Source organism: Eutrigla gurnardus (genome assembly GCF_963514095.1).
Source record: "Eutrigla gurnardus genome assembly, chromosome: 18".
NCBI classification, from domain to species: Eukaryota; Metazoa; Chordata; class Actinopteri; order Perciformes; family Triglidae; genus Eutrigla; species Eutrigla gurnardus.
This window is the reverse complement of record NC_139929.1, coordinates 7,543,250-7,555,570: the sequence shown is the minus strand read 5'-3', so window position 1 is coordinate 7,555,570 and position 12,321 is coordinate 7,543,250. Positions and strand designations below refer to the sequence as shown.

The following is a 12,321-nucleotide window of genomic DNA, read 5'->3' as shown; positions in this document are numbered from 1 at the left end:
GTCAAGGTTTACAGGAAGTTTGATAACATCTGATTTCTTTGTTAGTGGTGACATCAGTGACATCACAGTGATCCTGGAGGTATACAGGTGACATGACTTTCTCCATGACTTTATCAGTCAATCTATTCCTAATGACTTTATATAGTTGTTTTTTGTTTTAATTTTTAAATATAACCCCAGTCAGAAGCACTCACATGCATTTCAAATAGAATAGATGGGTAACATGTTTGCCATGGAACCTAATTCAAAGTGCCACACACCGTTAGAGGGGAAACTTACAGTAGTTTTTCTTTATCTTGAATATGTTGGTGAGATGAAGGTTAAAGGTGCATTTGAGATAAGATAGGTAAATGTCACCAGTCAGCATAACCTAAAATTTTAAAGCACATGTGGACACAGTGTACTGCTAATATGGTGCTCAACATCCGATTCACTCCTTCCTTTTAAAATATATAGAGAAATACATTAAACAACCCTGAAGTGAAAATATTTAGATGTAGAATGCATAGAAAGGTAATTGTACACAGTGTTTGGTTAGCATGTTGGGTTTCAGGTGTTGGCATGTGAAAATGGAGTAGGGGGAATTTACAGAACAGCTGAGTCTGCATAAGAAGACTGATTGACTTGTAAAATGTATGGAACTCAAAAAGCTAATACACATCCTCATACAGCAGATTTTGATTAGCTGCTGTATAGAAAGAAACAAAAACACTTGACACTTGTTAGTCGTAAAATATATTTATTCAACTAGTAAATGTCCACTTCCAAAATGACAAAAACACACGGGACGGCCCTAAGAATTATCTGCATAAGGCATTTTTCCTTTTTTATGTTAATCACAATCTTTCTTTAATGTTTCAGAAATACAAAATCCAGAGGTGGTCCTGTCATGGTCTTTTGTTAATTCTTTTCCTATAAGGGGCCCCAGCATCAGATCGACTCTGATATGCTGGCAGCTTCTTTTCTTCCTTGTCTTCTTGGCAAGGTAATTTATTCCTTGGCTTAGTGCATCAGCCACTATGGCATCGCCCACGAGGCGCTTGTGCGTTTTTAAGCTTTAGCACTTGACACGCTGGGGTTTCAAAACAACACATGAAGGGAATTCCTTTACACATTTCATTAAAAATAATAAAAAAAAAAGGATTATCAATCCTTTCTATTGCTATATAATCTGGGCATCAAAAATGTCAGCTGAGCTTTTGGTTACAAAACATAATTTAGGAATCACTTAAGACTTATTTTGCATAAGCTGCTAAAAAAATAATCCCTAATACTAATAAAAACACATCACGGGGATGACAAACACACAATTTGAAAATAAGAGACACAAGCCATCATGACGGTTTCGAGGACTAGCAGCAGCCTGCCCTCGTGCCCTTTGCTGCTGCCCACTGAATTCAAATCAATAAGCAGGTCAGCGCCATAGGCATCATGTCTGAGCGAGACTGTGCTTGCCACGTTTGTGGTTGTGTCTGTGTGTGTGTGTGCCAGAGGGGGATTTTCTGAGTCAATCAGTAGTGATGGAGGCGGCTGCAGCGTTTCATTAAGCTGCTGTGATGCAGAGGCTAGCAGTCAGTCGGCGATTACAGCCAGACTGGCAGCAGGGGTGTATGCCTGTGTGTGTGTGTGTGTGTTTTATCTGCACCACCCTCCTCACAGATGGTGATGTAGTTCCATCCTCCCCCCCGCCTACTGTGTCTATCCTACTGGCAACAAAGAAGCACCATTTTGACAAAAGCTCGTCTTCGTTTGAAGACCTACACACACTAGTGTAATATCTCTGAAAACGTTGGCACCAGATGCTGAATCCTAGTAAATTTGTCTTATAGAATAAACGCTGACAGGGAAAATTTGCTGGTTTATAAATAACATTAAAACTCTTCAATCAAGCAAGTGCTTCATCTCACAGTTAGACTGTTCAGCGTCAAAAATAAGCAATGGACCACGGGAATTTCATTTCTTTAAAAAAAAAATTGGACGGAGAGAGATATGTATGCTTCTATGCTCACTTCAAGAGGAGGTAACTCCTGACTTAAAGGAGGGGGAGGGAAAAAGCAACAGGGCAGAAAGGGTAAAAGGGGGGGGGAAGGGGTATTACTGGAAGGAAGCACGGACACAGCGACCCTTGAGCGGCTGGGGGGGACGGTAGTTGTCCTGCATGCAGCACTCGGCCTCTCCCTCAGCGGAGAAGAGCAGGCTGCGGAATTTGGCCATCTGTTAAAAAGGGAGAAGACAGCCACGTTAGTCATTCCTGCTGACCTCCTGTGACTGTCACTCAGCAAACACATCACTAGTCTCACTACAGAGCCACTGACTTCGATTCAGAGTCTTGTGCTAGCCGCTGAATGGTTGTTTCGAGGAATAGTTTGACATTTTGGGAAATAGGTTTAGTAGCTTTCTTGAGGAGAGTTAGATGAGTTGATTGATACCACGCATGCCATAGGCTAAATATGAAGCTACAGCTAGCAGTCACTTAGCTTAGCTTAGCATAAAGACTGGAAAGAGGAAGAAACTGCTAATGTGGATTTCTCCAAAAAGGTAACAAAATCCACCAAACAGCTCCTCTAAAGCTTACCAATGAAATATTGTTTGTTTAATCTAAACAAATAAAAAGTGTAGCTAGTCTTCATGCTAAGCTTAACTCCTGGCTGTAGTGTCAAATTTAGTGCAAAGTAGTCTTCACATCGAACCCTTCCCACATCCCTGTGTAATAAAGCTCAATTAAATGTAAAAAATCTAGCATTCAATTCAATTTCACTGAATCTATTATAATGCATCATATTGTATAAGTTCGTCTTTCGTACGAAAAATCTATATTCAGCAAAGGAACAGCTATTCCTAATCTTTATGCTAAGCTAACGAACGGCTAGTGTTATCTTTTACAGACATGAGGGAGGTATTAATCATCTCACTTAACTCTCGCCAATAAAGCAAATACCTAAGCTTATTGCCCAAAGACTCAATATATTTTTTTAAGGCAGGCAGGACAGGAAAAACCAGTCGGCTCCTACAGCATGGTGTCAGATGACATAAGGGATTTATTATTAACCCTAGCTAATGATTTGTTTAAGCCACATAAGTATATTAATAATGATTCATTAATGTCTTATTACCTAATGAAAAATCTCTGACTAATGACATGCTTTACTTTATATGACTGACTTCTTTGTCATTATCTGCTTGACGGGCCTTATATGGCACCCAGTCTAAAGGTTGTGTCAACAAATCTCACATGTTTACCCTTGAGACACCTACTCGCCGCCATGAAATAAACATCTGAGCGGCCAGCGGTAATTCTCTGACTCCAACCACAAGGACAAACCTGCCCGGGGAGGCTTTTACTTTGGATTAATGGGCGGTTAGAAGTCAAATACACATTTCAGTGGAAGGATTTGCTCTGATTTTAGGCGTAAATACGGAGCAAATGCAGGTATGATGTCTGCTGTGGTTACTGAGTAATGGATGAAATGAAGCAATGTCTCTCTCCACCTACAATGCAGAATGAGTTGCTTGTGTGGGAAAGACATTTCCTGTTGTCTCCTGTATTCTGAAACCGAAACACTGTGGTAAGGCGAGAGCATCTGTGTGAACTCCGGCTTGCCCCCGTTCTCTTGGTGTCTTTCCATGTTGAAAGTAAAATGGCCCGCTGTATTGCCTTTCCTCCCGTTACAGAGCTGTCTTCTTCTCGTTTCACCAGCGGGGCTAATCTGAACAATTAAGCCCTTGATTTAGACCGTGGCGTAATAGGGGATTTGCAGACAGGGCTATTCTAGACCGCAGGCACGCAGCCAACGCTCCCGCTGCATGCTGAATGGGCTCTATGAGTTAGCCATATACCTGCCCACAGCTGACACTGATTGGCTCTTTGCAGACAATCCAGGTAACGCTCTCCAGCAGAGGGGGGGTGGTCAGGGAGCCATCATACGTCCAGTAGTCTAGGCAACCAGGGAGCAAGGTAGTAGGGTCGAAGCCCTTGAAGGAGGTCTGCTGGCCCTGAAAAGAGTAAAGAAAGTCAGTAAAATACCTATACCAAATATCAAAAAAATGCATGAGAATATGTCTTTTATGGAAACATACTTTGGTCTTGATGGTGCTAAAGGTGTCAAGAATCTTCTGGAGAGAGGCATTTTCTGCCCCAATCTGAAAAAACAACACACAAAATGTTAATTATATGAGCATCAACAGTATACAACAGTGAACAACATGTACTTTATTGCAGTAATAGTGAATAATATGGTTTAACGGTTGCTGCCGACCTTCAGGAATACTCCAACTACGGCGAGTCCATCAGGCTTGCTCGCCGCTTCTCCAAAACTGGGATATTTGGTGTTCCAGTGCACCAGATGGAGCTGGGAATAAATGAGACGGATAAATAAAAAAAATGCAAAGCTCTTCAAAAGTAATCTTATCAATTTTTAGAACTGTGGAAATCCTGTAATTTCTGATCCGGTTGCTGGAACTTCAGTGCAATTAATTTACGTAAAGAAGCTTTTTTTATGCTCTGGTAGATAATCAACTGAAAGCAGATTGGATGAAGTTGATTTTGCTAGATGTGGGGATACAAATCGACTGCTATAAGACAACAACTTCCTGCAACATACCAACAAATATGGTAAAATGTATTTATTTATTTCATTTAGGTTTAATTTTTTTAATTAGAAGTAAATAAAAACAACAGATAAGAAAAGAAATGCTACTCTTTGAGTGGAAGTTAGTGAACTATTAATATAAAAGGAAACTAAATGAGTTCTCTACTTGGGCCTAACTCTAACCTGAGAGTCAGAGGAGGCTTTTCTTTCTCCTTGTTAATCAATCTGTCAGAAACTCTAGCTGTCTGAGAAGCTCGGAGCATCCGTACCTCAGCAGGATACTTGGTCCCGGCCACGGTATGTTCGGAGCCCTGCTCATCACAACATCCCCAGTGGAAATGAAACTGCTTGAGCCTGTAGGTCCCGGAGATGGGCCCGTCCTTCAGAGCTGCAGGACAGAGAAACACACATCCACCATCAGCTCATCCCACACTGAATGTGGGCAGTGCTGCAGTCAGAAATCACTAGGCCTCCTTGGAAGGAATTATTCCTCTTAACAAGACGCGGTTACTTATACAAACAGACTATTTCATGGGAACAGCCTCGGTTCCTGTTGTGTACTCTCTGCTCAAATCCATCCAGCCCCAAACGATGTCCAGGTATGTTCAAAATCAAGCCTCCATCCAATGTTACATAATTATTTCTATTTGCAGTGTACAGGGAAGTAGATAATCCTGCACGCCCACACACACACACACACACACACACACACACACACACACACACACACACACACACACACACACACACACACACACACACACACACACACACACACACACAAACAGGATATTTGTTTCACAGTAGATCTTCAAGCTATGACATTTTTTTGTGGGAGTTAAAATTATTTCTGGACAATGAAAAATACAGAGCCTGTGGTATTCATTTTTTCCACTGTGTGCACGCACACACACACACACACACACACACACACACACACACACACACACACACACACACACACACACACACACATGATGCATGACATGATGGATGACACGCCGACTGAGCCTGTCCTTTATTTAGCAGGGCATGTGGAGAATGAGTGTGACGACAAAGCGAGGGAGAATTAAGAGGCTCTAACTCATCCAGCATCATATTTTTAGCAAAAGTGCTTTTGTGTTTTTCCATCTTGATGTATATCCACTAGATTTAATCCATGATTGCAGTCAGTTATGTAACCATTCTTCATTATCCCTCACCAGATCAGATAAAGGACAATGGATGCAAATTAAAACTCATTTTCTGGCCTCTTTCTGAAGTTCATGCACGAATTAAAATACAATTAAAAAAAATAGAAGAAAAACAAATAAGATCTTATAGACCATTTGTATTTTATATCATGATCTTCTTTTCATGGTAACTCACTCCCACGCACATTTCCCGCATTGACAATCAACCAAGCCTGGGTTTGTTTGCACCGTAACCTTCGTTTTTTGGCGCTTTTGACCTCACTGGCAGCAGAAAGGAGTCGGCGTGGGAAAGGTTTACCAGGGTTACATTACCAATTCAATTAGTACCGGCATGCATTGTGCTCGGCTTCTGAGCAAAATCCCTAGAGTCTACTCACCAAAATTATATTTAATTAAAAAAAAATGCACGCAAAAAAGGCCCAAATAATCAAATACATTTAAATAAAGATGGATGCTCGTCTATTTGATCACTATTGTGGAAGCCCTTTAGGCGCTGCAGGGAAACTGGGGCGTATTACTCATGCATCCATATAAATATTAAAATAATAATATTTGCATGCTTGATTTCTATAGTCTTTGAACAGGGTGGAGACTGTGAGAGCTGCTGTTAACACTGAGGAGCGCATAAAAGCCCGAATGCCGCATTTTGTACGCTGCTGCATCCTTCAAATCAACCCGAGGACATTGATTGCCTTTGTTCCCAAATCAATAATCCTCTATTCCACCCACAACCATTGCAATAATGACTGAAATAGTAAAACACGGTGTTTTTACTCCAGATTAAGACCAAATATTACAAAAATGCGCATTTCTTAATCAGCTGCTGCGCTTTTCTGAAGCCGCGCACAGCGTCTGGATTCATGCAATATTAATGTCACACTAACTTGAGCTGTCGGTGTCATCCACGAAGGTCACTTGGAAGGAATGTCCGTTGTTGAGGATCTCCAGGCAGGTGGATGGGTCGTACTTCAGGCTGAGCGGCTTCAGCTTCGTGTCGTACGATGATCCGCCAGGTACGATGTCAATGGGAGACTGGCGGGGTCCATTGGCGATAGGGAAGTTATCGGCCCATTTGTCGGGCCCTAAAAATGAGGGAATAATACAATTGTAATCATGAGGATAAAATAAGAGCTTTAATCAAACACATTAGGGATGGTGATGTGATTAAAACGCGCGTAAAAAGCCCCCAATTGTGCATAATTTAATAAAAAAAAAAGAAAATCTCTGTCCTTCCATTCATTCCCCGCTGGTATGACTGGTTTTAACATTCCCAGTATGTCACCCACCCCCCCTGCATTTAGCGTGTATACGTGCAATGAGCGCCTCACCGTTGTTCGCTGCGTATCCCCAAGACATGGTTACAGTTGGGATCTATGAGAATCTGGAGCTGTAATTCCCTAAAGCGAGGTCGTTTTCCCAGTGCAAAAAAGCAAGCCAGTGTCCTCCACCTGACAGCTGCGGACCTTATATAGGGTCCCCCGTGAGCGCCGTGCGTGTGCGTCAGGCTGGTGTTAGCCACATGATGTCCGCGCAATGACCGGGAGGAGTTTAGATGCGCTGCGACGCTGCAACACTGTGGATCAATGAGATCCCCCCCCCTCCCCTCTCTCACTGTCTGTGCTGCTGCGGTGGTGAAGTCCTCATCAAGCGACAGGAGAGCTGGATAATATTCCTCGAACAACGTGCCGAGCGTATTTTCACCTCTCATATAACTTATATGTCTTGTCAGGAAGTAACGGGATTACGCGACGGCATGCAGCCTGCATGTGTGTGTGTGTGTGTGTGTGTGTGTGTGTGTGTGTCACCTTCAAACAGCTCACATGGAGGCTGTGAATGAGACGCAACACGGAAAAGTACGAGGAAGATATACACCTCAAACAGACACAGTTCTAACAAACAAATACGCACAATGAGTATGATTTGAATACACGTGCAATACAACTGTAATAACCTGTATCTCATGGATTTTGAGCCATAAAAGATGGTGTTGGAGTTTGTTTAGCTTGTGTGCAGAGTTTAAGGTGGATTTAAGGACGCATAGCAACAAGCATTATTATTCCCCTATATGCTACACACACTTTTAATAAAACCAAATACATAATGTCTTTGGAAGGATAGGTTCAGTTCAGGACAAGAGGAGTTATCTGCCTGATTCTTGCACAGACAGATAAGAAAACTCGACTCAATGTTATTATTGTTGTTAAAAATTGACTGGCACGTTTTAATGCCATATTAGAAACCTATATATGCTTGTATTATTTATCCATAAGTATGGAGAAATAATGTAGAAATAATTAATCCTGTTGAGGGATCGATTTATCTATTTATGACAGCCTCACGTCTCTCTCCAAACCCCGCAGTAACGGTTTGATTGCCTCCTAGTGGTCAGTGCAGCTCAGTGTGCAACAACAGGTCAGTTTCTCAAGAGAATCATGAATGAACACAGCTGTGGTGATAGTATGGTGCCACCTGCTGTTGGTCAATGATACTACAAGGCTAATGGCTTTTTGTTGCAGTTTGATAGAAAAAACTGAAGCTAAATTCAATTTTAATCCAATTCAATTAATATATCCTTGATTGGCTATATAGTGTTTAAAATTGCAATACTTCCCAAAATGTTAAATAGACAAAGTAAAGTTCTGAGGTATGTTTTACTGTACTTGACTTCATTTGTCAACATCTACACCGCATCCCTGAACATGTATACAGGAAGCAGTTTTCCTTCAAAATAATGGTTTCATGTTCGATCACTTTCAGTAGTCTGTGATGAGTGAGGACGCAACAAGTCAGGTGAAGTTATGGAATGTCTTTAATAAAGAAACCGTGTCAAAGTCACAGGGGTGTTTGGTCAGTCCGGTCCGTAGGTCTGGACAGGGCGTATTCAGTCAGCACCCTGATTGGCTGGAGGCCTGGGTCTGTGCCCTCATACAAAGTCCCCTGGCTGTCTTCTCCTTCCATACAGATGCCCTGCTTCTCAATGGTGTAGTTCAGCACGGCAAACGGAGCCACGGGGGACTTGGCGACCAGCATCTGCCTCTGGTGTGCGTCCACATACTGGACGATTAGACGCGTGTTCACACTGTGACTCCACGTGTTCCCCAGAGCTGCTGTCACGAACCCGGAACCCGCCTCGGACCCGTGGCGCCCCACGTGAGTCGTGATCTGGTTGGTGAGCAGCACGGGGATGTTGAACTGGTGGGCCAGGTATTTGAGGGTGGAGGCCTCGTGGCCCAGCAGGTTGCTGCGGTGGATCAGGTTCCCTGGCAGAGTCGTGTCAAACTCCTTCCTCACAACCGAGGCCACAGAGTCCAGGATGATGAGACCCGCTCCGGTTGAGATGATGTCCTCCTCCAGCTTGTCCAGTCTTTTGAGGACATTCTGACAGGTGAGCTCCCTGAAGAGGTGCACCCGCCCCGCCATGTGCAGGACTTTCTCCCTGCAGCTGAAGTAGTCCGGGAACCTGCTCTGCGCCATCTCCACCAGCCTCTCAGCGGAGAAGGCGCACTCTGTGTCGATGTAGATCACACCGCTGTCCAGGCCGCCCTCGCTCTTTGGCAGGGTGGCCAAAACGCTCAGCATCAAACACATCTGGGTCTTCCCACAGCCGGAGGGGCCCGCCACCTCCGTGATGGCCCCGTGGGGCAGCCCTCCCCTCAGCACCTTATCCAGAGGAGGCAACGACGTGGAGAAGCAGGAGTGCTGCTTCCACAGCTCCAGAGCCGTGGTGACCGGCGGTGCCACCGCTTTGCTCACGGACCGCAGCAGCACGGAGGCTTTCTGGTAGCTCAACCCCGCAGCGTGCATCACCTCGACGGGCGTCAGAGACAGCAGCTCCTTGCAGTTTACTATCTGGTGCCGCTTCAGTTGTTCACACATGTCGCTTGAAACGCCGGCTCGCTTCAGAAGTCTGGTCGCCATGTTGGCTTCTTTTCACCGTTGTCTTCTTCAGTTGTTTTAAGACAACAACAACAACAACAAAAACGGTCCCGCATTTTGCCCGCCCGCTGTCTGCTTCTTCTTTCACAACAACAGTCGTCGCTCGTTGATGACGTAGAAGAGGGTTCGCTCTCGATAACACGTGAGGATATCAACAGCAAGGAGCAGCTCCTTAAACACGGTCTGTTTATACGTATTTTGTCGTTAAAATGTTTCGCTGTGAACACTCATCTTATTAGAAATGATGTCATTCAGCAAAATGAATAAACTACGTTTAAAAAATGACGACAATAACTCACGCGCAGAGCGTCACATGTACAGTAAGGAAGCTAGCTGGCAGCCACATCTGGACCGTTTGACAGTTATTTTAGTTGACTTACTGTTCATCCAGACGATATGGATACAGTTAAAAGTCATTTAAATGTTTATCAAGCAGGCAGGCTACGTGCTTTAGATCCAGATATTAGTATGAATTACAGTATACCCGTGGACATTAGCATGTCAATGCTAATGCTAGCTGATATGGACCAAAATAAAACGTACTGTCGAGATAAACAGAGATACACAGTAGATGATGATAACCGTCACGTCCCCGTCCGGTTGTCTCGTTGCCTTCACACGTGGCCAGTGGTCTAAGAATGACTCGGATCTTGTACTTAAGTAAAAGTATTACCAAAGTGTATAAATGCTGTCTTACAATTATAGTCTAGCATTCAAAATCTAAATGATTAGCATCAAAATATCCTTAAAGGTACCATACTGCAGAATGAACCTTTTCACAATCACATATTTTGTCACTGGATTATAATTAGTGATGCATTAATGTGTAAGCATCCCTAATCAAGACCCATAGATAATACATGTTTAGTTAGTTAATAATTGGCATTAATATTGTAAATCTGCAGTAACTAATGTTGTCAAATACGTGCAGTGGAGTAAAAAGTACATTATTGGCTTTCAGTAGAAAGTAGCGCTAAATGGAAATACTTAAGTAGCTCAAGGTTTTTTTCCCAAGTAACTCAAGTTTTTTTTTTTACCTTTTTACATGATAGAAGGCCAATTTGATTTTATGAAAATCACATTGAATTGCATTTTACAAATAAAGGTTTTATAAACGGTATTATCACTATTATTACTACTAGTGCATTGGACAAGTAACTGCCAGTAAAACATCTAGAGTGACTGTTTAGTTTTGATGCAACTCTTGATACTGTTGTGCATGAAATAGCAAGGAGGTCAGCTGAAAAACGGGCAAAAAAAATGCCCAAATTGGTTTGTTTGCAAGCCATGTGGCATTTAGAATCAGCTTTATTCACACATCATCTGAACCTCTTGACCCTCTTGAAGTTTTATAATTAACTGTCTGAAGGAGTGAACTTTTGGCGTGCGGTTTTGCTAATGAGGCGGCTGAGTGGAGAAACCGGAACAATCTCACATTCTCTCTCTTTTTTTTAGAGAGTAGTGAGGCTGTGTAATCAATATGTAATCTACCACTATAGAGCAGGGAAATGCAGGATAAACCCATGGTTATGATATAGAACTGAAGTGCCTGACTGTTCTCCCCTCAGGTAACATGGGGAAGAATAAACAAAAGGGGAAAAAACAGAAGAACGTCTTTCAAGTGACAAACAAGCACTCGAAGCACAAGAACAAAGCGAAACCTGTCACGACGACGCTCAAACACGTAAGATCTCTTTGCTGTTGCTTTCTGCATTCATTCCCGTATTCTCTTTTGTATGGTAGCGTTTGTTGCAGCCGCTCCAGCATGCTGTAATTTATGGCTTCACAGATCAATGCCGTGAAAAATGAGAAAGTGGAGAACCTCAATCAAATCTTCACAGAGGTCCAGAGGGACGTCAAAAGCATTTCAAAGTCTGTCGCTCCCGAACCGAAGAAACAAACACAGGTGTGGGGTGTAAATTGTTGAGATTTAAAACAACGGCATTTTGATCCTCTTGATGTAATTTATGCTAATTTCTTTTTTATTTGTATTTAGGTTGTCAGAGAGCCTCCAAAAGAATCTGTAAACGTCGACTCCGCTGCTCAACTCTTCTCTCAGTTATAATGGACTGTGAAAGTGTGACTGTCATCAAGTCTGAGGACAAACAGCTGTTGACTGACTGTACGTGTCTCCGAGTTGGACATCAGTTTACTCCCAATGCAGTTTGACATTTCATGCCAAAATGAGGACTGCAGATGAAGTTGAATTTAGAGGTTATGGGTAACATGATGGGAAAACCTTTAAGTGTAATTTAAGCCTTCTGTATAGTCAGTGTAAAAACATGTAATAGATGACAGACTTCTGCCCTGTGTCAATAGTAATATTGTTATAGGAACAAAGATGTTATTTTTATTGATGGATATTCCTTTGGTGTAGACGTGTGCTAACTATCATAACAATGAACATGAGAACAACTCCACATTTCAACAGATCTGGATAATATTTGGCATGTATATTTGATTAATCCATGAACAAACTTGTTGCAGATTTCCTTTTGATTTACAGTCGATTAGTTGTTTTAGCTGGACTTTCTTTGCTGTTAATATGAGTGTTCGTCATCTTGAATCTGCATGCAATTAAAGGGAATTTATGAGGTTATTTT

At 42.5% G+C, this 12,321-nt stretch overlaps 3 protein-coding genes across 3 annotated transcripts; 1 reads left to right on the top strand and 2 right to left on the bottom strand.

Moving 5' to 3' along the window:
- Positions 1 to 719: 719 nt before the first annotated feature.
- Positions 720 to 7,278, bottom strand: LOC311029184 (carbonic anhydrase 1). The gene is made up of 7 exons (XM_084034189.1): positions 7,111 to 7,278; positions 6,667 to 6,864; positions 4,859 to 4,977; positions 4,257 to 4,349; positions 4,078 to 4,140; positions 3,838 to 3,993; positions 720 to 2,214 (listed from the first exon to the last, which is right to left on the bottom strand). Exons 1-7 carry the CDS (start codon positions 7,136 to 7,138, stop codon positions 2,095 to 2,097), a joined length of 777 nt encoding a protein of 258 aa, XP_083890315.1. The 5' UTR covers positions 7,139 to 7,278; the 3' UTR covers positions 720 to 2,094.
- Positions 7,279 to 8,586: 1,308 nt separating this feature from the next.
- rad51b (RAD51 paralog B) lies at positions 8,587 to 9,811 on the bottom strand. Its single transcript, XM_084033704.1, has one exon. It carries the CDS (start codon positions 9,698 to 9,700, stop codon positions 8,615 to 8,617), a length of 1,086 nt encoding a protein of 361 aa, XP_083889830.1. The 5' UTR covers positions 9,701 to 9,811; the 3' UTR covers positions 8,587 to 8,614.
- On the top strand, positions 9,802 to 11,986 carry rbis (ribosomal biogenesis factor). The gene is made up of 4 exons (XM_084033708.1): positions 9,802 to 9,899; positions 11,287 to 11,402; positions 11,508 to 11,624; positions 11,715 to 11,986. The coding sequence occupies exons 2-4, from the start codon at positions 11,292 to 11,294 to the stop codon at positions 11,781 to 11,783; spliced, it is 297 nt and encodes a 98-aa protein (XP_083889834.1). The 5' UTR covers positions 9,802 to 9,899; positions 11,287 to 11,291; the 3' UTR covers positions 11,784 to 11,986.
- The last annotated feature ends 335 nt before the right edge of the window (positions 11,987 to 12,321 follow it).

What these genes read in the sequence shown, in the direction of transcription:
- LOC311029184 (XM_084034189.1), bottom strand. Translation starts at nt 7,138, where the DNA reads ATGTCTTGGGGATACGCAGCGAACAACG. An exon ending in GGATGACACCGACAGCTCAA is followed by an intron (nt 4,978 to 6,666) that starts GTTAGTGTGACA and finishes TCTGTCCTGCAG; the next exon opens with CTCTGAAGGACGGGCCCATC. An exon ending in GGACCAAGTATCCTGCTGAG is followed by an intron (nt 4,350 to 4,858) that starts GTACGGATGCTC and finishes ATTTATTCCCAG; the next exon opens with CTCCATCTGGTGCACTGGAA.
- rad51b (XM_084033704.1), bottom strand. Translation starts at nt 9,700, where the DNA reads ATGGCGACCAGACTTCTGAAGCGAGCCGGCGTTTCAAGCGACATGTGT.
- rbis (XM_084033708.1), top strand. Translation starts at nt 11,292, where the DNA reads ATGGGGAAGAATAAACAAAAGGGGAAAAAACAGAAGAACGTCTTTCAA. An exon ending in TCACGACGACGCTCAAACAC is followed by an intron (nt 11,403 to 11,507) that starts GTAAGATCTCTT and finishes ATGGCTTCACAG; the next exon opens with ATCAATGCCGTGAAAAATGA. An exon ending in AACCGAAGAAACAAACACAG is followed by an intron (nt 11,625 to 11,714) that starts GTGTGGGGTGTA and finishes ATTTGTATTTAG; the next exon opens with GTTGTCAGAGAGCCTCCAAA.